The 20,590-nt window shown below is 44.3% G+C and overlaps 2 protein-coding genes across 6 annotated transcripts; one reads left to right on the top strand and one right to left on the bottom strand.

Moving 5' to 3' along the window:
- Positions 1-1,360: 1,360 nt before the first annotated feature.
- On the bottom strand, positions 1,361-13,249 carry tmco3 (transmembrane and coiled-coil domains 3). 4 transcript variants are annotated; one of them, XM_030376563.1, is made up of 16 exons: positions 11,842-12,120; positions 11,543-11,646; positions 10,421-10,704; positions 9,943-10,110; positions 9,650-9,829; positions 8,773-8,973; positions 8,419-8,547; positions 8,234-8,326; positions 6,940-7,114; positions 5,567-5,684; positions 4,876-4,903; positions 4,637-4,804; positions 3,323-3,473; positions 3,146-3,225; positions 2,589-2,738; positions 1,361-2,325 (listed from the first exon to the last, which is right to left on the bottom strand). In XM_030376563.1, the coding sequence occupies exons 3-16, from the start codon at positions 10,676-10,678 to the stop codon at positions 2,212-2,214; spliced, it is 2,013 nt and encodes a 670-aa protein (XP_030232423.1). In that variant the 5' UTR covers positions 10,679-10,704; positions 11,543-11,646; positions 11,842-12,120; the 3' UTR covers positions 1,361-2,211. The 4 variants fall into 4 exon arrangements, with proteins under 4 accessions (XP_030232423.1, XP_030232425.1, XP_030232422.1 ...); XM_030376565.1 differs by lacking the exons at positions 4,876-4,903; positions 11,842-12,120 and adding an exon at positions 13,069-13,249 and having other exon boundaries at positions 4,637-4,832; XM_030376562.1 differs by lacking the exon at positions 4,876-4,903 and having other exon boundaries at positions 4,637-4,832.
- On the top strand, positions 12,123-19,133 carry LOC115558437 (DCN1-like protein 2). Of its 2 annotated transcripts, none has more exons than XM_030376567.1 (7): positions 12,123-12,284; positions 13,556-13,772; positions 14,293-14,461; positions 14,812-14,942; positions 15,845-15,927; positions 16,480-16,576; positions 16,876-19,133. In XM_030376567.1, the coding sequence occupies exons 2-7, from the start codon at positions 13,598-13,600 to the stop codon at positions 16,944-16,946; spliced, it is 726 nt and encodes a 241-aa protein (XP_030232427.1). In that variant the 5' UTR covers positions 12,123-12,284; positions 13,556-13,597; the 3' UTR covers positions 16,947-19,133. The 2 variants fall into 2 exon arrangements, with proteins under 2 accessions (XP_030232427.1, XP_030232426.1); XM_030376566.1 differs by lacking the exon at positions 12,123-12,284 and adding an exon at positions 12,765-12,844.
- Positions 19,134-20,590: the final 1,457 nt, after the last annotated feature.

Here is a 20,590-nt window from a genome sequence, read left to right as displayed (position 1 = left end):
TTCTTCATTTGTCACGTGAAGTCGTTCCCCATTTTGTTATACTTTTCCATCATTGCCAGTACGTTTTTTTATTATATCAATATTAATTTAAACAAAAATAAATAAATATAAAGAGAAAAGTCGACTCTCTCTAGCTTTCAATTCAATCCTGTTATTTGTTAGTTTTAATCCGACTGTACATTACTTTGAAAGGATGAACCTCAGTTTTGTGATTTAGACCTCCCTCCCAGAGGTCCACGGTGCAATGTTTTTTTTCACCACTGGGATGCTGACGGCGTTACCAGCCTACATTTTTTTCCTTTGGCGGCCCTCAGTCAAATTTTGGGTTCCAAAATTGGCCCTCAGCTGTCAAAACTTTGAGAACCCCTGTTGTAGACCAACTTCTGAAAACTGTAGTTCCACCATAGAAACGCTAGAGGTCAGCAATACTCCCCGTCGCGCAATGATGTCGGTTAGGAAAAGTGGAGTCGAATTCATTTTAAACAGCGCTGTCTTTTCCTATGTTTGAAAGACGGCACATTTTCATCTCTCATTGACCCTATGACGTTTTCCACAAAGGTTAAGTAAAGAATGGGAGATTTGACTATTCGTAGAGGAATAGGGACACAGCTAAGGAGTCTCACCCTCACCGCGTCCGCCATCTTGTCGTCACGTGACAGCACTTGGACGATGGATGTCCATGTCCTACAGGCTGCAGCGAGACCTTACTCAGATGGTGGGCAAATATAGCAATGAATGACTAGGCTTTAGCGAAACGCTGTCCTCTAGTGGAATCAGTGTATCAAACCAGAGAATAGGAACCACAAAGCAACTAGAAAACATGTTAACATGTTAAATTCACACCTTCGTCTACCATTTTTCTATTGTGGTGTTTTTGTGCATGACAACATTTTCAAACCTGCCTATTTAATACTTATAACTTAAGAACAGTTTGAAAAATAACAAAGGACACACTATAATAAACAGAGGTATTTACTCAATTGATCCACCTTATAAATAGTCCAGTGAGTTGTAAACGTTGTAGGTTGTGCAGCGTTGGAAATTGTACAGCTTACTACATAAGAAAGAAACTAAAGTAAACAAAAATAATAAGCCCTTTAGTATCTGCCATCTCCACAGACCGATATATATACATAGAGAGAGAGAGAGAGAGAGAGAGAGAGAGAGAGAGAGAGAGAGAGAGAGAGAGAGAGAGAGAGAGAGAGAGAGAGAGAGAGAGAGAGAGAGAGAGAGAGAGAGAGAGAGAGAGAGAGAGAGAGAGAGAGAGAGAGAGAGAGAGAGAGAGAGAGAGAGAGAGAGAGAGAGAGAATGTTGGACCAGGTGTTTGGAACAGCAATAAACACAACCAGAGGCTGTCCTTAGACATACTGGGCAAAAGTGCATTTTTATATTAAAAATAGAAGATTTTCAAGACGTACATATTTATGAAGATAAATACATAAATAAAACCCTTTTTGCAAGACAGTTCTCTGAGTGTTGAACAAACATCATATTCAGGTAGACAATTTTTCTCCACAAACATGAAGCCGTGTTGAAAGACAACAGCCTTGCATTTGTGTAACATTTGCATCCCATTTCAAACGTTCATTGGGAGACGTTAAACATAATCTAGGGAGAGGTATGGGCCTTATTTACTTACGGCCATCTTGGTTATAAATACTAGCTGGGGTGGAACTGAATGCGGAATTCCGCATTCAGTTCCCCCACCCAGATAGTATTATGAATGAAGTCAGAACCAAGATGAATATGTCTGAGGTTTGTTTGTTTCAACACCTCACAGGATCACATGTGTACACCAAGGTTATCCAGGATGACAAACAAACACCGGGTAGTAGATAAACATTTAAGTTACTGGCTAAGCAGCCTTGCTACTGACTAAACAGCAACATTACTGATTAAGCAGCGACACTGCTAGTTACACAGAAACACTAGCAGCGAAGCAACAGCGCTTCTAGCTAGGTAAAATGGGCATCGTCAGGTGAGTGTTTGCGGCCATTGTCATGCGAGTGTTATAGGCTTGGTCCAGGTGATTGTTTTGGGGATGTGGCCAGGAGAGAGTTTTGGCCATGTTCATTGATTTCAGGTGGTTTATGGGGGTTTGGTTAGGTGAGTGTTCTCCGGGTGTGGTGAAGTGAGAGTTCCAGGGACTTGGTCAGCTGGTCAGGTGAGTGATTTAGGGGGTGTGATCAGGTGAGTGTTGTGGGAGCTTGGTCAGGTGAGTGTTTTGCGCTGAGACCGCATCCCCCACCTGTGCGTGGTGGCCCTCCAAAGGAGAGGGGCCAATAGGAGGCTGAGAGTGGTGACGCTCAGCACCAGCAAGTACACCTGTAGACCAGAGAATCACCAGCACTATCAACAGCCAATCGCACACACTGACTCGCTACGCTACACATGCTTAATGACTCAGCAATGTATGAATACGTTGTAATGGAGGCTGGCCTGCTAGGCTGAGTAGCGCTTTGTTCACTAAAAGAACACGTTGTTATATAAGGTAGCCTAGCCTTCTGGGCTAGGTCATGGTCTCCCAGGTAAGGCGGTGCTATGCTTACTGATATAACTCATTGAATTGCTAGGCTTGTGCTACTGACCTCTCTTGAGATGATGCCAGCGCGGCGTGCACGGCTTCCCAGGACGAAGGAGAATTCGCTGACCTGGGCCAGACCAGCTGACACCACCCAGCGGATGTGGCGGGAACAAGGAGGCAAGATGGCTGACAGCACCAGCACGGCCATCAGGAACTACCAGAGAGGATTTCATATTCAAATGTATTGTGCGATGCAGCATTGGGACTGTGTATTTACGTTAGGCATATTCAATATATTATGCACAGTTTTTGGATATGAATTCAATGTTTTTCTATATTACACATTTCTATATTTTACATAAAAAAGTTTGCATAAATGCATAATTGAATGTCAAAGTTTTAAGGTCACAGGTCAAGTCTCGCTGTGTAGATTAACTGACGGCCTAATGATTCATAATCACAAGCAAATGACCTATTACTTAGTACTTGGATAGGGACATTGATACTACGGAAAGATATTGACTGGCTTTAAATGATTTCTGTGAAAGCAGATGCAGAAAACTGTACAAAACAATGGAGTCTAATCGAAAACAGGGGATATAGAGGGAAATCTGTTTATACCTTCATGATGACGAGGGAGAGTGTCAACACCACGAGAACCGTCAGCTCATACAACACAAAGCTGGGAAACACATGGAGACCTACACAAAACACACACAAACACCGTGTTCATCTTCCACAACACTGTGGTCGGGGTTTGTAACCAACCTCACGCGTTTTACATAGATGGCCTCTCACCGATGGAGGCAAAGAAGATGATGGCAAGGAAGTCTCTGATTGGCTCAATGCACCCCATGACCTCAGTGGTGACCATTTGACCAAGGGAAGAAAGCAGCGCCCCCGCCAGGAAACAGCCCAGCTCCATGGAAACACCCAGGAACTCAGTCACCTAGGCAAAGCACAACAACCAGACAATGTCATGTAGGTAACATGCAGCGGTCAACTCTGTCAGCATGACAATACACAGGGAATTTTTGGTTTTGGCAATACGTCTTATATGATCGTGAAAATAGTAATCTTTGCCATTTTGTCACTGTGATTTAGAAAAAAAAAAAGGACTAAAATCCTATGTCTTTGCCGTTGTCCCCAAAAGACTGTCGTATTTTTATTTTTGATATAATATTTCTACATTGATAAATATTTTTTTAAAGCCATACATGCAAACATACAGATTAATTTTTACGAAAATATTTCACCAGCATTCGTAGCAGAGTAGAACGTTCACATAGTGTTTTGGGAAGAATGGCAAAAACATAGGATTTTACCCAGTAGCGTAGCCATAGCCAGGATTTTTCAACAGGGTGGATTTTTGAGACATCTTTCACATTTCCTTTCTTGGATTCCGATATAGGCAGTACAGCAATTGTCCCAAAATTAAATAACACGTGATTTCTTGACTGATCAGACGATTGATGGCAAATAATAATAGGCTACATTGTTAAATAGATCAATATTCATCCCCGGGGGGAATTTATGGCACAACATGCATGCATCCACGGTTGAGAAGGAATTGGGAGAACGGAACTTTGGCTTCGACTCCCTAAAGTCCAGATTGAACCGTGACATGGAGGAGAAAGGGATTGTTGCCGGTGCGTACTCCCGGACACCTGTGGAGCTCGGCTCCTGGAGGAGCTCCCGGACTTTACCAAAAAATTTACTAAAAGAGCATTACTGTAAATATTTGTAACAAAATTATACTTAATTGAAACAAAAAAAAACATTTTGTATGATATTATAATATGGGCTATTTTTTCGATCCTTGAAATTCAAGTAAATGCCGGGCACTTCCGATAGGGTGGGCCAGCTGTCAATCATATTGGCACTGTCCCACGTTAGCCCTAATGTGGCTACGCGCCTGATTTTACCCCTTTTTTTTTACCCCACTGAGTTATTTAAGTAACAAAAAAAAAACTAAGCCATTTTAGTGAAAACATGGCATATATTACTAGTTGAGGTTCAGATAAGAGATAGTACCACTTTTAAAACCAAAAACTTTATGAATGGATGACAGGATTCCAGGTGATAACCAATAGAGGCCATCTAGGAGCTGACCGAGAGCAGGAGGAAGACGAAGGCACACGTCCCCAGCACCATGATCTCTTTGTTCCCCTTCCCTTCTGCGTGGAGCTTCCTATAGAACGGACCAATGAGGACGGACCTCAGCAGCAGACAGAGCAGCAGCACCGCTGCTAGGGACACTAGAACCTGCACCAACAACACCATCACACGAGCACCTCCCAGCAGCACACTGAAACACACACATAACACAATACACACACATCATTTAAGACCATCACACGAGCACCTCCCAGCAGCACACTGAAACACACACACACACACACACACACACACATCATTTAAGACCAGCACACGAGCACGTCCCAGCAGCACACTGAAACACACACATAACACAATACACACACACACACACACACACACACATAATTTAAGAATAGCACACGAGCACGTCCCAGCAGCACACTGAGACACACACATAACACAATACACACACACACACATCATTTAAGAACAGCACACAAGCACGTCCCAGCAGCACACTGAAACACACACATAACACAATACACACACACACACACACACACACACACACACACCACACACAATATAAGACCAGCACACCCGCACCTCCAAGCAGCACACACCTTAAGACAATACACACACACACACACACAATACAAGACCAGCACCAGCAGCACACACACACTTCCCGGCAGCACTCTAAAACACACGCCATAAGAAAATACACACACACATCAAATAAAAGAACAGCAAACACAGACCTCCCAGCAGCACACTTACATACACACACACCATGAGACAATACACACAGACCCCTAATATGAGATACTGGATGAGAGAGGATGTGTATGTATATTTTGGTACGATACAAATAGATAAGTTTGGGTTCTTTACATATACACATGTGTCAGCAGTAGTATATATGTATATCATGTGTATAACCTGTCTGTGTTGGAGCTCTGGGCCTGGATGAGGGAGGGCAGGACAGCGATGAAGAGACCCAGCTGGACGTCCTGCATTACCAACATGCCCAATAGAACACTGCTGTACTCCACATCACCTAAAACAAATACATATATTTTATACATATACTATAAACATATACACCTGTACACTAAGCAGAACGCTGCTGTACTTTACGTCGCCTAGGATACTGTTTTTCAACCTGTGGTACCACCTGCGCTTGGATTTGCAAATGGCGGATATCCAATTGCCCTGATGACCTTCGTTCCCACCAATCTTTTTTTTCCTTATATTTTGCCGCTGCAGCTTAAAGCTCCTTCTTCTAATCTAAGATTCAATCTTCCTTTTACAATCCCCCAAAATTATTTCTCATTTCCCCAGCCACCTGCTGTCACCACCGGTCCTTTAGCCACCTCTTCATCTCCTACTCTAACTTCCTTTTCACCCCTCTCCCCCGATGAGGTTCTATCGTGGGTCACTTCCCACCGGCTAACAGCCTCCACTCTCCGCCCTATCTAGCCCGCTCACCTTTTAGAACAGCCGTTCAGAAGTCTTCACCACATTGAAGCACACTCTCTACCCAGTGAAGCACCAGGGCGCCCCGAGGAACTCTGTCCTAATGGCAATTCATGTTGCCGTCTGAGAGAGGGTTATGCTTCCTGGACCCTCATAGTAGAAGACCCTTGCCCCAGTGTGTTAACATCACTGTGTCTGCCTGCATGTGCTACACGCAGCTCAACCAGAATGCAGCCATCCGGCTGGTCTTCAAACTACACCACTACTCAGTTGGTTCCATGCACTGGATACTGTGGTTGCTGGAATCCAGTTCAAGCCACTGGTGGTATTGGCCTAGCAGGCTGTCAAAAGGCTTACTACTCCCTCACTACATAGAGACCCCAGCAGCCGCTCAAAGAAATCTGGATAGTCTGCTGTCCTTGCTCCACAATGGTAGAACTCCACTGACATCAGGACAGCTGAAACCCTTTCTATCTCCCACCGCAGCCTGAAAACATATGCACATATACTACAAACAAATATAACCTCAGTAGAACACTGCTGTTCATACCCTGTTGATTATGAATATAACACAGCTGCATAACAAGGGATGTAAGATAGATACATAGAATGATAGAGGGATAGGTACAGAATCAGAAGAAGCGACAGACAGACAGACAGACAGACAGACAGACAGACAGACAGACAGACAGACAGACAGACAGACGGACAGACGGATAGACGGACAGACGGACAGACGGACAGACGGACAGACGGACAGACGGACGGACAGACGAACAGACGGACAGACGGACAGACGGACAGAGTTACAGAGACAAACAGATGGCCAGACCCACCGTCCTTCTCTGCAGCCAATAGGCGTGACACAAGGGGGGTGCTGGAGAGAGCCAGGCAGCTGGAGATGAAGACGGTCTGCGTTGGTCTGATCATCAGCACCTGACCCCACAACAGACCAGCACCCACCATGAGGAGGCTGAGACAACAGGAACCCTGCACTGATGGCTTCCACACCTACACACACACACACACACACACACACACACACACACACACACACACACACACACACAGAGACAGAGACACACACATTACACATGTGTAATACAAACAGTGAGATGGGTCGCACTTTCATGATCCCATCTCACCAGGACGTGTTAAGTGTCTGTGTGTAACCTCCTAGATCAGATCTAGGCTATTGCAATCCCACGTGCCAGATCCCGTATGGAAGTGGTCTGGCTCACATTGTGATTGGATCTCAGCGTGTACAAACAATCCGCCCACCATCCATCTGATAACTACGGAGAGGAACCCACAACCCTGCCCTGATTTACAGCACATGTCTGCATGCAAAATATACTACCAAGAATAAACAGAAACGATCTGCAATGGCAGCTAAGAATTTAATGGATGAGATGATCATTAGTTTCCACACCAGGTAAAGTTAGTTAAGTTTAGTTATTTAATTCCATAAAGCCAATACTTCCCTCCTGGTTTTCTTTCTCTCCCTCTCCGGTCCCAACAATGTGATTGGAGTTCACCTGTTTAGTCTGAGATTTCTGCTAATTGGTTGCCTCAGACTGGGAACTGGCATTTAACCTTGCCAGACAACTGTCGCTCTCTCTCTTCCTTGTTCTGTGCTTGGCTTTTAGCCTTAGCTTTTGAGCAACCCTTCGGGACAAGGTATGTGAGTGGAGGTAAAGAGCATTATTAAGTTGGGGCTACCCTTTACATTGTACACACAAAGCTTTAAACCAATGTCTAGAGACGCTGGTTGCTTTGGACGATGCCACCCCTGTAATTGTTTTGCTAACATGTATTTTTAGATAAGCCAGGTAGGCCTTTATGTTGAGTTTATTTTGAGAAATAGAAGAGGGCCAGTCCTTGTTTTGTTGATTTCTTTGTTTTGGCATGACCACATTTGTTATAAACCCATGTTATGTTTCTTATGAGTTTAAACATTTGGAATAAACCCTTTAATTGTCAGCTCCCCTCTGATTCCTTCTATTTGTTTGGTTGTCGCGTTATTGTCTCCTATATTTCCACCACAAGGAGGTAACAGCCATTATATATAACAAGCAAATTGTAATGGAAAACAGCTTGACATGTCAGGAAGATTGGTATCAGAGGTACCTTTCTCAGCCGCTCCGGGGAGAACTCAAGACCCACCACGAACAGGGTGAAGAAAACCCCCAGTTCACCTAGTGTCTCCACCTGCACCATGGACTTAAACACACACGCATGCACACATACATTATATCACATTTCACCTAGCGTCTGCACCATGGACTGGGACGCACACATATGCAAACACACACCTTGATAGTGTTGAGTCCGGAGGGTCCCAACAGGACTCCACAGATGATGTACCCGAACATTGGAGGGAGACCCACCAGGGAACAGAGCCAGCCACACGGGAATGACAGCATCACCACACACACAAGGTCCTGGAAATACATAGTCATCATCATAATTAGCATACATACACACACATGGCCCTAGGAACACACACAGGTCCTGGGAAAACAAAAATTATCATCACACACACACACACACACACACACACACACACACACGGCCCTAAGAACACACCCAACCACCCAAACAAACCCAACACCAAGGTGTTGAGGCTTGGTCGGGGTAGAACCCCATGGGAAGAAGGGGGGTTTCACCTTGATGAGGTGTGGGTCAGACCGGGGCATGGTGGAGTCCCGGGGCTTGGTGAGGATGTACTGGTTGTTCTGGGAGTCGATGAGCATGCTCAGTCCCAGATCGTCCTCCGCCTCCCTCCTCCGGGACACATTCTTCCTCTTCCTCCCGTCCTCCTCATTCTCCTCAACTCTGAGCACCGCCTCCACATTCACCCCCTTCATCTGTGGGACGGAGACTGTGTGTGTGAGTTACATGATGTGCGTGTTTGTGTAAGCGCCACACACCTGCTTGTTGCATTGTAGGTGGGCTCATTAAAACGGGCAGTAAATCCAAAACAGTTCCATTTTAAACCTGATGTGTTATATGATCTTCAACATAGCACTTTTATCGTTTTTAATGAAATGAGACCGTAATTTAGAGAAAGGAGTTCAATCATATGTTTTTGACAGTCTCTGCCAACCTTTTTGTGAGCGTTCATCTCCACTCTGAACACAGCAAACACTATAGTCGGAATGTTGGAGTTGTATCATCTATATTAAGCCCCTCCCACCTGCTTGTCAGTATCAAATGTGTGTGCTTTAAGCCCCTCCCACCTGCTTGTCACTATCAAATGTGTGTGCTTTAAGCCCCTGCCACCTGCTTGTTAACATCGAGGGAGTCTCTATTAAGCTCCTCCCACCTGCTCATTGTTATCATCGAGGGAGCTTCTAATAAGCCCCTCCTACCTGAATATTGTTATCGAAGGCGTGTGAGTTAAGCCCCTCCCACCTGCTTGTTGTTATCGAAGGCGTGTGAGTTAAGCCCCTCCCACCTGCTTGTTGTTATCGAAGGCGTGTGAGTTAAGCCCCTCCCACCTGCTTGTTGTTATCGAAGGCGTGTGAGTTAAGCCCCTCCCACCTGCTTGTTGTTATCGAAGGCGTGTTCCTCTATCTCCTCTTCGAGCCGGTCTGCGGCCCTGCGGACATCCTCCAGGATCTCATCGAGCATGGACAGGGTCTTGTTCTGAGCCAGAGCGCTCTTCAGCGCCTCTTGCTGGTGCTTCTCGGCCGCCAACAGTTCCACATACTCCTGCTCCTCCTAATGACGGAAAAACATAACAAAAAGCATCGTCTATAGACCCTTTAAACTCCAAAATTCCCCAGAAATGCACAAGGTGTGTATGGTCGCCATGGGAACCTGGCGTGGCTCACTTTGATGGCGGCCTCCCTGAGGGCCTCGAGGCGGAGCCGACTGCTGTCCTTCATGTTGACGACGTCGCGATAGTCCCCCTGCAGCGCCCGATGGAGGCTCACGACCGACTGGAAGACCAGACTCTCACTCTCGTTCAGCTCCTTTTGGAACACCTCCAGAGTGTGCACCTGGCGAGAAGGTCAACACACAGGTAAGCAACTACCTGCTGTAGCCGGCGGTCGGTGGATATGAGGATAATGCACAGTTAACAGCAGGGCGTCCCTGGTAGATAAACATCTTATTAATGGTCAACACATAGGGTGCATCCCTGCATACAGACTGTTAACATTAGACCTCAACTGAGTAACACAGGAAAATACAAATGAGCTATAAAACACTGTAATATAGATACTACAAAACAACCAACCGAACCGTACTTTTGTGCTAATTCCTATTCCAGATGGCAGAAGCTAGTCTGAAACCTGTTACAGTTCCCACCTGGAAGAGCCTCTCTGGATCCGAGAGCGTGAGGTCTCTCCCGACGGCGTCTGCGGCCGCAGACAACTTCCTCACCACCATCTTCTTCTGCCGCAGGAGGCCGGACAGGCGCTTGCAGCTGTTCACCAGCCAGGTGTTACTGGGCGCCCCGCCACGCCCACGGTGCAGCTTGATGGCCTGCTGGGCCACGTGCTCTTTCTGGAGCCCCGCTAGCGCCCCCACCAGGCCACAGCACACCAGCACACACACAGCCTGCATCCAGACCCTTACTCACCACTCTCACCCTGAAGGGGACAATGGAGAGGATAGAGATTATCTAAAGGCTTTATCTATACACCTACCACAGAAAAGATCGCCAGCTCTGAAGTCCACTGAACATACTTTGTTGAACACTACTACTACGAAGACATGCTCAACCTGTTGGTTCCCAAATCACGTAGGCAATATGCTTGACTAGGGTTTGATTCTTTCAGACCTGCGGCCCTCTACTACATTTCATCCCATCTCCTCTTCAAACCTCATCAGTGTGCGCTCCATAAAGGCAATAAATCCCATAAAATTACATTACAAAGAAATATTGGTAATAACCGGAAATAAACTAAAGAGAGAACTTGAGAAATGAGAAATAAAATCCAATTAGCTACAAGGACTAGTAGCTTATTGACCTAGCAAGGGCTGGGCAAAATAAAAGCAAAAGCTATTGCTTGTATTTACCATTTCAAGGCTAAAGCACCAATCTTTATATTAACTCTTTATAGCTTATATATATTTACAGCAATACTAGCTGGTCACTGTGTGTTTGGGGAATAGGTGTGGTACATCCGTTAACAGTGCAAACAACAGCCAATCCCATTACCTAGAAACTTTACTCTCTATCCCTTACTCTTCTTCTCTGTTCTGTGGCTTACTTAGAACCGACAGCAGACTAGCCCGAAGCAGAAACCCCAGAGTATAATGACTGAAGCAAATGGAGTTACAATGGTACCTCATTCAAGTGGCAGAAATCTATTATGAACTGTCTACATATTAAACCGCACAACACTATAGGATACTACACCATAATCTGATGCAAAGAATATAAAACAGAGCAAATGTTGTAAAGTGTAGGAGTTGGGTCCATACCTTGATGAACATGAGTACAGTAGGGAGAATTTTACTTTCCAGTCAAGGTTCCACTTTTTCTGATAATATCCCGATCATCAATAGGACCACTGTTCACAATGTGCCTAGTTAAATGAGAGAACACACACACACACACACACACACACACACACACACACACACACACACACACACACACACACACACACACACACACACACACACACACACACACACACACACACACACACAAATTGTCAAATAACACGGATTCAGAAATGTAATTTGAATTCTGAAAGTTCGCCTCAATAACAAATTACCTGCTTCCAGTGGGGTGATACCGAGAATGCGCTGACAACTTAACGATTATCTTAATTGTTATTATTACTAAAGAGTCGCATCCCTAAATCACTACACCAAAACGTCACGAAATACCTCAAGAATACAAATCAAACTCGATTATTAAAAGGTGACGGATGGTGGCTACCAGCAAAAGTATCTGCGATGTGTTGAGTTGGACCTCCTCTGTGACCGGCGAAGGAAATACAATCATGCTCTTGTGCCCGAGCCGCAGCAGCAGCAGCTTCCCTGTCCTGTCGGTGCCACATATCTGGAGCCGAAGCTCTGTGCCCTGCGGACGCGTCCACAACGCAAGCAGTCGACCGCACCTTTCTCCTTTGCCACGACCTCGATATGTGCTCTGAACCGCAACGTCATGACACTGTCGGCATCGAAACGGGCATATAGGATATATATTTAAAAGGTATTTGCGTTCAGATTATTTGGGGAGAAACTGGTGGGGACGGGGACTTTGCTTACTTCCTAAACATGGGTTTATCTGTTTTGATATGGGAGTTGTAGTTTTCAATCGTTGTGTTAAAATTGTCAGCCCATGTCGAGTATATATCTTTACAACGCGGGGTTTAAGGTAATATAAGTATGTGTCGATGTTGTTGTATAGTAATTGTAATTAACTTTTGACTTGTTACCAGGTTTGACCACTGATTCTCTGTTCTTATTTATCTCGTGATTCACTCATGATATATTGCGCAAGAGGATTATCATCCTCGTTCTCGATGTCATTTAAACTATCCTTGTATTTCCAACCAAGCAAATGCATATTTTGGGGACTCGGTTCCTTAATTTAATAGTTTTAATAAACAAAACACATCACAAATACAAGGCCTTTATTTCACACAACTTATTTAGAACTACAATTCCCAGGGTTTACGTGTTGCGTAGGGGTAGCGCCCGTGTTTTTGGCGCATGCGCAAAACCTAAGTAATAGGATCGAAGTTGGCCATAACAACGGCTGTTAACATGGTAGGTTAAGATAAAAAAAAAGAGACAAACACAGCGATTTCAACCCAGTAAAACCATTCTTATGATCGTATTGAATAATCGTGCACACGCAAACATCCGGGGTCGCTGTGTCCTCGGAGTGTCGCATAGTGAGAGTGATGGCCCGTATACTATACTAAATATAAGATAAATAGAGAGGCAGCTGGTATGTCGAGCGATTGGACACCCGCACTCTGTGCACGTACCTTTCCCTTTTTGGCATGTTGCATAGTCTAAGTTTGGTTGAGCGGGACAGTTGCTGTCAAATACACACAAACACAGACACACACACGCCACATGGTTTGGAAAGTGGGTCGCTGGTTAGATCATCGGGTTGGTGGTCAGGTCGGTTTGCTAATCTCCCCGATAGCCATCTAACAGCTAGCTCACATACTTAATGTAAACAAAGGTGACGTGCTGTGCATATTGTGCCTCTCCACATAAAACTACAGGTGTCCTCGCGTGACTGCACGTAGCGTGACTTCGAATACTACCCGATCTATTAACCCTATCACCATGACAACAAGTCTAGTTGAGGCATATTTATAAATGTCAACATTCTATAAGTGTTTATGTGTCATTACCACCTATTTCACGGTGCCATGTAACTGATGTATATGTATTCATTGATGTATGCATGATAATACATATGGTGTAACGTTATTAACACAGGGTGGTTGTGGTTTATTGCAGAATAAGCTTAAGTACTGGCAGAAGGAGAAGGTGGGGCAGTTCATGTGCTTCTCGCAGGCAGGTGAGAGCACGGCCCTGTTCTGTCTGGCGCAGAACGACTGGAAGCTGGAGGCGGCCACCGACAACTTCTTCCAACACCCTGAGCTTTACTGCAGAGACCCCATGAAAACCACCGCAGACCGCAAAAAGCTGGACCAGCTCTACAACAGATATAAAGGCAAGTAGTAGTCACAATATATTCTTCTAATGTGATATCATGACCTATTGTGGGTCTATTATCACATGTTCTGCTCTTTTATCCAGAACTCCACCAGGTCAGGTCAATGTGAGACCATATCTTAATGAATGACCCTAGAGTGCGTCCTTCTGTCATGGATGTTGTAGGACAATTCTTCTCATTGCCAAGTTGGACTACAAGACTATATATGTCTTTAATGTTAAAGGAGCCTCATTTTAGTGTAATTGGATGACATTATAGCCATCTACCCATTAGTGACATCACAAGTGTGAGTGTCGAACTAGATGTATGATGGATGGATCAGCCGTACCTATGACAGTTTGGGGCAGGGCGGTTAGATTATCTATTCATCATACATCTGGGACCCCAGGCCACTTATGATGTCATCCTCAGTGGATAATAAGCCTCACAGTGGATGGTAAAACATTGTTCCTTTTAATAATAGACATTAAAGATAAACATTCATTACAACAACAAAGGCTATTGTTGCGTGTTGCAGACCCTCAGGATGAGGGCAAGATCGGCGTGGACGGGATCCAGCAGTTCTGTGACGACCTGATGCTGGATCCGGCCAGCGTCAGCGTTCTGGTCGTCGCGTGGAAGTTCAGAGCTGCAACCCAGTGCGAGTTTAGCCGCAAAGAGTTCCTCGAGGGCATGGCAGAACTCGGGTGAGCAGTGGTAAACTTTGTAAACACAACCAACCAAGTAGTGTTGTATGGCGCTGTATGTGACCCTCAAAGTTACATTTACAGCAAGCTTGCTCGGGAATGTTACCAGCTTGATGCCTAGCTGTTTGTCTATAACTAGCTGTGTAATTAGCAATTATCCTCTATAGCTAGCTACATACGTAACCATTAAAGTTTCCACCCTCACAACATTATAATGTCACTAGCTGTGTACGTATTCTAGCCAGCGGATGCTTTAGTGTGTGTGTGTGTGTGTGTGTGTGTGTGTGTGTGTGTGTGTGTGTGTGTGTGTGTGTGTGTGTGTGTGTGTGTGTGTGTGTGTGTGTGTGCAGATGTGACAGCCCTGACAAGCTGAAGGCCATCCTGCCCAGACTGGAACAGGAACTTAAAGACACGGGGAAGTTCAAGGATATGTACCAGTTCACCTTCAACTTCGCCAAGAACCCCGGACAGAAGGGATTAGGTCAGTGTTTCCAAACCTTGCGGTCGGGACCGTACCTGATATGCAGATAGAGACACGGGAGACTTGCGACTTGAGCAATAGATATTTGCTGATACATTTCTCATAGAGGTCCTGTGTATACTGACTCACTAAAGATCCATAGCCATTCATATATGACGACTACTTATCAATTAAAAGTGAACCAATCCCCCTACTTTGGTCATTCAGGGTCAGGATGGGCAGCTCCCCTGTAAACGACCCCTTCAATTCACTTTCAATAGGTGGACGACAGGTGTGACGCATCATCGCTTAGGTAGCCGGCTACAAGAGTACCCCATCGGCCTGTACCCCATGATGCAAGCAAAGCATTTGTTTAACCTATAGAGTCCTCTACATGCAAACCAGTGTATAGGTGCTAGTGGGGTTTTGTTCTCCTCTAATGTGGTGCGATGCAGATGGCTCACTGGGATATTGATGTTACAGCCATAGTTTGGAAAGCAAATACACATTTTAAGACTTGAAAACGGGGTACTAGGTACAAACTGAAATGAGATCCTGGGGGGACCCAGTCCACTTGGAGGAGATACTGGGACGGGCCTTCTTAAAAAGGCTTTTCCTGTGACCTTCAAAGGATATTTGTTCGTTACACAACTGGATGCAAGCAACAATTTCCATATACACTTTGATTCAAAGGTAATAATGTGAATTATAGTATATTCAGAATATACATGTCATGAAAGAGCAGGAATGGGTTAGGATATCTTGCCAGGGATATCTACAGGTAGGCTGCAGATCTGGAACTTTAAACCCAGAACGTTTCGGCTGGGAGTGAAACACCCTCACCACTTTACCATTCTGCCCCCCTTTCCTACAGTTTTGTTCCACTGTAGACATTAAACATTATGTCCTGTTTCCTGCTGTAGACCTAGAGATGGCCGTGGCCTATTGGAACCTACTTTTGACAGAGCGTTTCAAGTTCCTAGACCTCTGGAATAGATTTCTACTGGTGAGTCCATCGTACCAACCCAATATCCATGCTGTTGTGGTACACATATGTAGTGCTTCAAACAAGGTTTTATATAAACAACGTGTAGGGGGAGCGCTTTAATACAGCGGTCATCACAGAGATGTCTCTGGATAGATAATCCAAGTACGAGAGTCCAAACAGATACTTTAAGACCGGTCATCCATATAATGGACCACCACTGTTTCTGCAAAACACCAATGACTGCATAAGAGTATTACGTAAAGAACATAAATCCCAGCAGATAGCACCAATGATACAGCTTTACCTTGATTTCTGTTATTGCAGACTGTTTATATTCACACCACACGTATTAAACAGTACTCTTATATAAAAGAATAGTCAAGTGTGACAGTTTCCCTTTAAATACTCTCTTAAAGGGTTAGAGATAGGGTTGGGTTAGGGCATCAATCCAGCACACATCTAGATGGACACGCCCACTAGTGATGTCCGAAGACACCGATTTTCAAAAGGGCTTGTAAGGGTTACGGTAATCACACCATGTATTCCAGTAAAAGCGTGATCTGTGTTCAGGAGCATCATAAGCGGTCAATCCCTAAAGACACGTGGAACCTGCTGCTGGACTTCGGCAACATGATTGCAGACGACATGTCCAACTATGACGAGGAAGGTGAGGAGTTACTCACTTTCAGATACACCTTACCTGCCAGGAGAGATGCAAATAAATAATCAGTCAAATATGATTACCAAGGGGAAATTTGGGAATGAGATCAATAATATACATTTACAAGGACAAAGCCTCTTCAGTAACCTGTCTAAAATGGTGGCCAGAATAGATCATAAATAGATCATAAGACTTAATAGACTCTGGATTTACTAAATGTCTTATCCAGACTTACCACTATGCACAGAAGATGCCCTCTTACTCATCCAATCCCTCCCCCAAACTCAACCACTCTAACCCCACAGGTGCATGGCCAGTCCTCATCGATGACTTTGTGGAATTTGCTCGACCAATCGTGACGGGAAGCAGCCGTTAAACCTCCAGCCCTGGGTCTGGCAGACGTCTGGTGTAGTTTGGGTCACTTGTCCAGGACTTCCGTTTTCTAGTTTTTTCATGGACAGAGGATTTTATACCAGGAACTAGAAGAGTAAGAGTCTTCCTACACCTGGAAGCTGTAAAGGCTCTCTTACTTGGCCAAGAGACCTTTGCGGAGAGTTAACCTGGGACAGAACAGCAAGAGAACCAGAGTTGGAACTGGGATGGCTAGAAGTCTTTGAGCTAGCGCTGCTCACTAACCACAGGTTGCTCCTGCTGGACTGCTACTGCAGCTAGCCTGCTTGCTAGCCTGCAGTGATCCTCCTAGCCGAATGGAAGTTGAACACTTATAAATGTTTGGGGGATATGGCTTCTTACATGGCCAATGTTTTGAATTAAATGTTTAATTCTGCATGTTTGCCATCGATTACCATTGAGCACCACTGTGGATGTGGACTGATCGATTCTAGAAACCGATTATTAAATTGACTGATCATATCTTCCAACAGATTATGAAGTGGCAGATCGTACTCAACAGAGTTTTCACCTCTTCACCAGCACAGTATTATACTTTTAACTACCACAGAGCTAGGGATGGCTAGTGCTTTAGAAAAGGAATATATATGTATCATATATGTATGAGAAATAAGAAAAACATTTTATGACCTTGATCAGAGAAATCAGCTTTTCAGATCTGTTTGAAACATTTATATATTTTATTTTGTGTGCGAGGCTGTACCAACTGACCGTTGCGCTGACTGATGCACAAGATATTCAGGAGGGTATGATTGTTTACCCTTCATATGCCACCTCTACAAACTGCACTGATGGTCACTTTTCTTTAGATTATACTGCCAGTGAAGTTCTGCCAGGGCAGCACTGCCGTTCAGTTTACATCGGACATACTACATTCAACTGGTTTCTTTAAGATTATCCCATCTATTTCTAAACTGGTTTATACATCTACACGTGTAGATGTATGAGTTGTTTTGCTTGTGGTGCGAAGGCCAACTCATTTAAGTAGAGCAACTCTTAGGCTAGGTCAAAACCTCAATGGAACATTTGACACTGAACACTCAGGTACCAGTTGTTATCTCTGGCTAAATGTGAATCCGGGAAGTGTTACCCTAGCAACACAATTGTTAGCCAAGCTTCCCAAGTGTTAGCCCAACATTGTTTCGCCTTTGCAAGTGGCTGGGCGTGTTGTCTACTGACCTGCAGAGGATGTTGTTTACTAGCTAGCTACCATTGCACCTTTGAACTAACTGCTAGGCTAACTACCATCCACAGCAGTAGAGGCCAGCATTGAATTACCACTGAGCTACCTAGCATCTCGAGCAGTAAGAGCTAGCATTGAATTATTGCTGAACTAACTATCATCTTCATCAGTAGGACCTAGCTCTGAATTACTGAAAAGCCAAATAGCACCTCCATCATTAGGAGCTAGCATTAATTTACTGCTAAGAGCCACTAGGAGCTAGCTAGCTTTGCTTCGCCACACTAAAACAGTAAGAATGTTCTAACATTACACTGTTCAGAAATGTTATTTATTTTTTAGACATCTTGTGTTTTATTCAAACAAATGGAAAGGCGTCTTGTGACCTTGTGTCGGGTGTGTTTCAAGTAACATTTGAAAGATATTTAAATGTAATATTTAAATAACAATAAATAAACAACGTGTTCTTGGATCTGAAACATCTACGGTGTTCAGCACCTTTCCTATGGAAAACAGCATCTAAAGAGACACACAATGCTATCACCTGGCAACACAGACAATAAAAAACAGCCAATCCAATGAGCTATTTGAACACAGCTGGCCCTATTGGCCGACTATATTCTCTAAAGATAATGTCTAGGTTTCAATCATGTGAATGTCAGTTCAACTTCTAGTATTCATACAGTATTAATAATCATACGGTATATTACCAGCTTACGGTACAACATTTTCAAAAGTCGAAAGGTTTGTTTGGTTTATCAAATGTTTTTTTCACTGATGAATGGAAAAATGTTAAAATATATTGGTGGCATATTGTGTGTGTGGCTATTGAGGAAGGTGAAATTATGGTTTGTCAATAAAGCATGTGGGTTTTTAGCATGGTGTGAGGCTTGCTTTGTGCCAACATACTTCAATTGTGCCCTTGTTTTAAGAAACAAATTGATGTGACATTAAACTGAATTGGCAATTGTGTGTGCGTGAGTGCGTGCATATGTGTGTTTTTCTAGACTGATTTGATTTCCTCTGAGTGAGAAGGTTTTGGGGTCACATCCCTTAACCCAGTTAAAGGTACAATATTTTTCAATCAGGTGTAAGTCAATAGCCATTACAAGCTATTTCAAAATTATTGTAAGCAGTGTGAAATAGAAAACGCAGTGTGTCCACCTGGATGTAAGCTGGGTCTACCAGTCGGTAAAGTCCACTGGGTAAAACCTGGTTCTAGTTGTATAGAACATGTAATAATAATAATAATAATAACAAAGAACTTGCCTGGTTCATGTACAACAGCGTAGATATTATCCTTGAATCACAAAATAAATACAAGAAAGCGTGAGAACAGAAAGAAAAATAGGTACAGAAACTGGCACTTGAAAAAAATGACTGCAGGTGAACATAATTAGGCATCAATACTGGGCACCCACATTTCATGAACAAAGCAAATCATAAATAGTGCTGATTGCAGTGTAAACAAGGACTACATTAAATATTTTTGCTTATTAATTAGAATAGAGCAAATTGAGAAAGCTATGTAGATAGAGGTGACGAACAGAAGATTGAGATAGACAAAAGAGGGGATCGATAAGATTGAAAAGTGTCAGAAGATAAAGATAGTAATGGCAATAGAAAAATATCTTAAGGAGAAGAAATATGAGATGGGGATTGATGAGAGTCGATTAACAAGACAAAGTGAAATCCGACAGAAATTAAAGAAAATAAATACCATGTATAGTGAGGGTGGAGGACATTAAAAAGATATAGATCATCTAAAGACACTCAGTTAAGACACAGCAGAATTATGCATTGAGCCATGGCCCTCCCCATGTGGACTGAGGGTGTCAACAAGTTACTAGGCCAGCTGACAGACTGGCTGCCCAGCCATGAAGCCCATTACCCTTATATCCTCCACCACTCAGTCAACCGTCCTAAGCCCTAGTTCACCCCCCATCAACCAATCCCAAGTTCAGCCCTCAATCCAACCAGCTCTCTGAGTCTGGTTCACCCCTCAGTCCACCCGGTCCCAGGTACACCGCTCCATCCGACCTGTCCCAGGGTCACCCCTCCATCCACCTTGCCCCAGGTTTACCCCTTCATCCACCCATCCTCTGGTTCACCTTCCAAACCTCACTAGCAAACCCCATCCTGGCTAATGCCAGACCCCCACCCACCCCAGCCCGTCCAGCCAACTGTCGGTCGTGCAGCCTCACAAGCACTAGCCAGAACACTGTCGGACCCCCAGCTCGGGCAGCTTGCTGAGCCATGAGGGATTGCCTTTTTAGGAGTCGACTCAACTCGGCTGGATCCCGTGACATCCCCTTAACACAAAGGACCTACAGCTGATAAAGACCCCCGTGTTTGTGTGTGTGTGTGTGTGTGTGTGTGTGTGTGTGTGTGTGTGTGTGTGTGTGTGTGTGTGTGCGCATGCCAGGGGC

Source organism: Gadus morhua, chromosome 14 (genome assembly GCF_902167405.1).
Source record: "Gadus morhua chromosome 14, gadMor3.0, whole genome shotgun sequence".
In the NCBI taxonomy this organism is placed as follows: Eukaryota; Metazoa; Chordata; class Actinopteri; order Gadiformes; family Gadidae; genus Gadus; species Gadus morhua.
This window is presented reverse-complemented; position numbering and strand designations above follow the sequence as displayed.

Bases quoted from the DNA above. Each gene is read 5' to 3' on its own strand.
- tmco3 (XM_030376565.1), bottom strand. From the start codon at position 10,678: ATGCAGGCTGTGTGTGTGCTGGTGTGCTGTGGCCTGGTGGGGGCGCTA. The intron at 10,111-10,420 runs GTGGGAACTGTA...CCTTCTCGCCAG, and splicing joins ATCCAGAGAGGCTCTTCCAG to GTGCACACTCTGGAGGTGTT. The intron at 9,830-9,942 runs GTGAGCCACGCC...TTCCGTCATTAG, and splicing joins TCAGGGAGGCCGCCATCAAA to GAGGAGCAGGAGTATGTGGA.
- LOC115558437 (XM_030376566.1), top strand. The intron at 13,773-14,292 runs GCAAGTAGTAGT...TGCGTGTTGCAG, and splicing joins GCTCTACAACAGATATAAAG to ACCCTCAGGATGAGGGCAAG. The intron at 14,943-15,844 runs GTCAGTGTTTCC...TTCCTGCTGTAG, and splicing joins CCCCGGACAGAAGGGATTAG to ACCTAGAGATGGCCGTGGCC.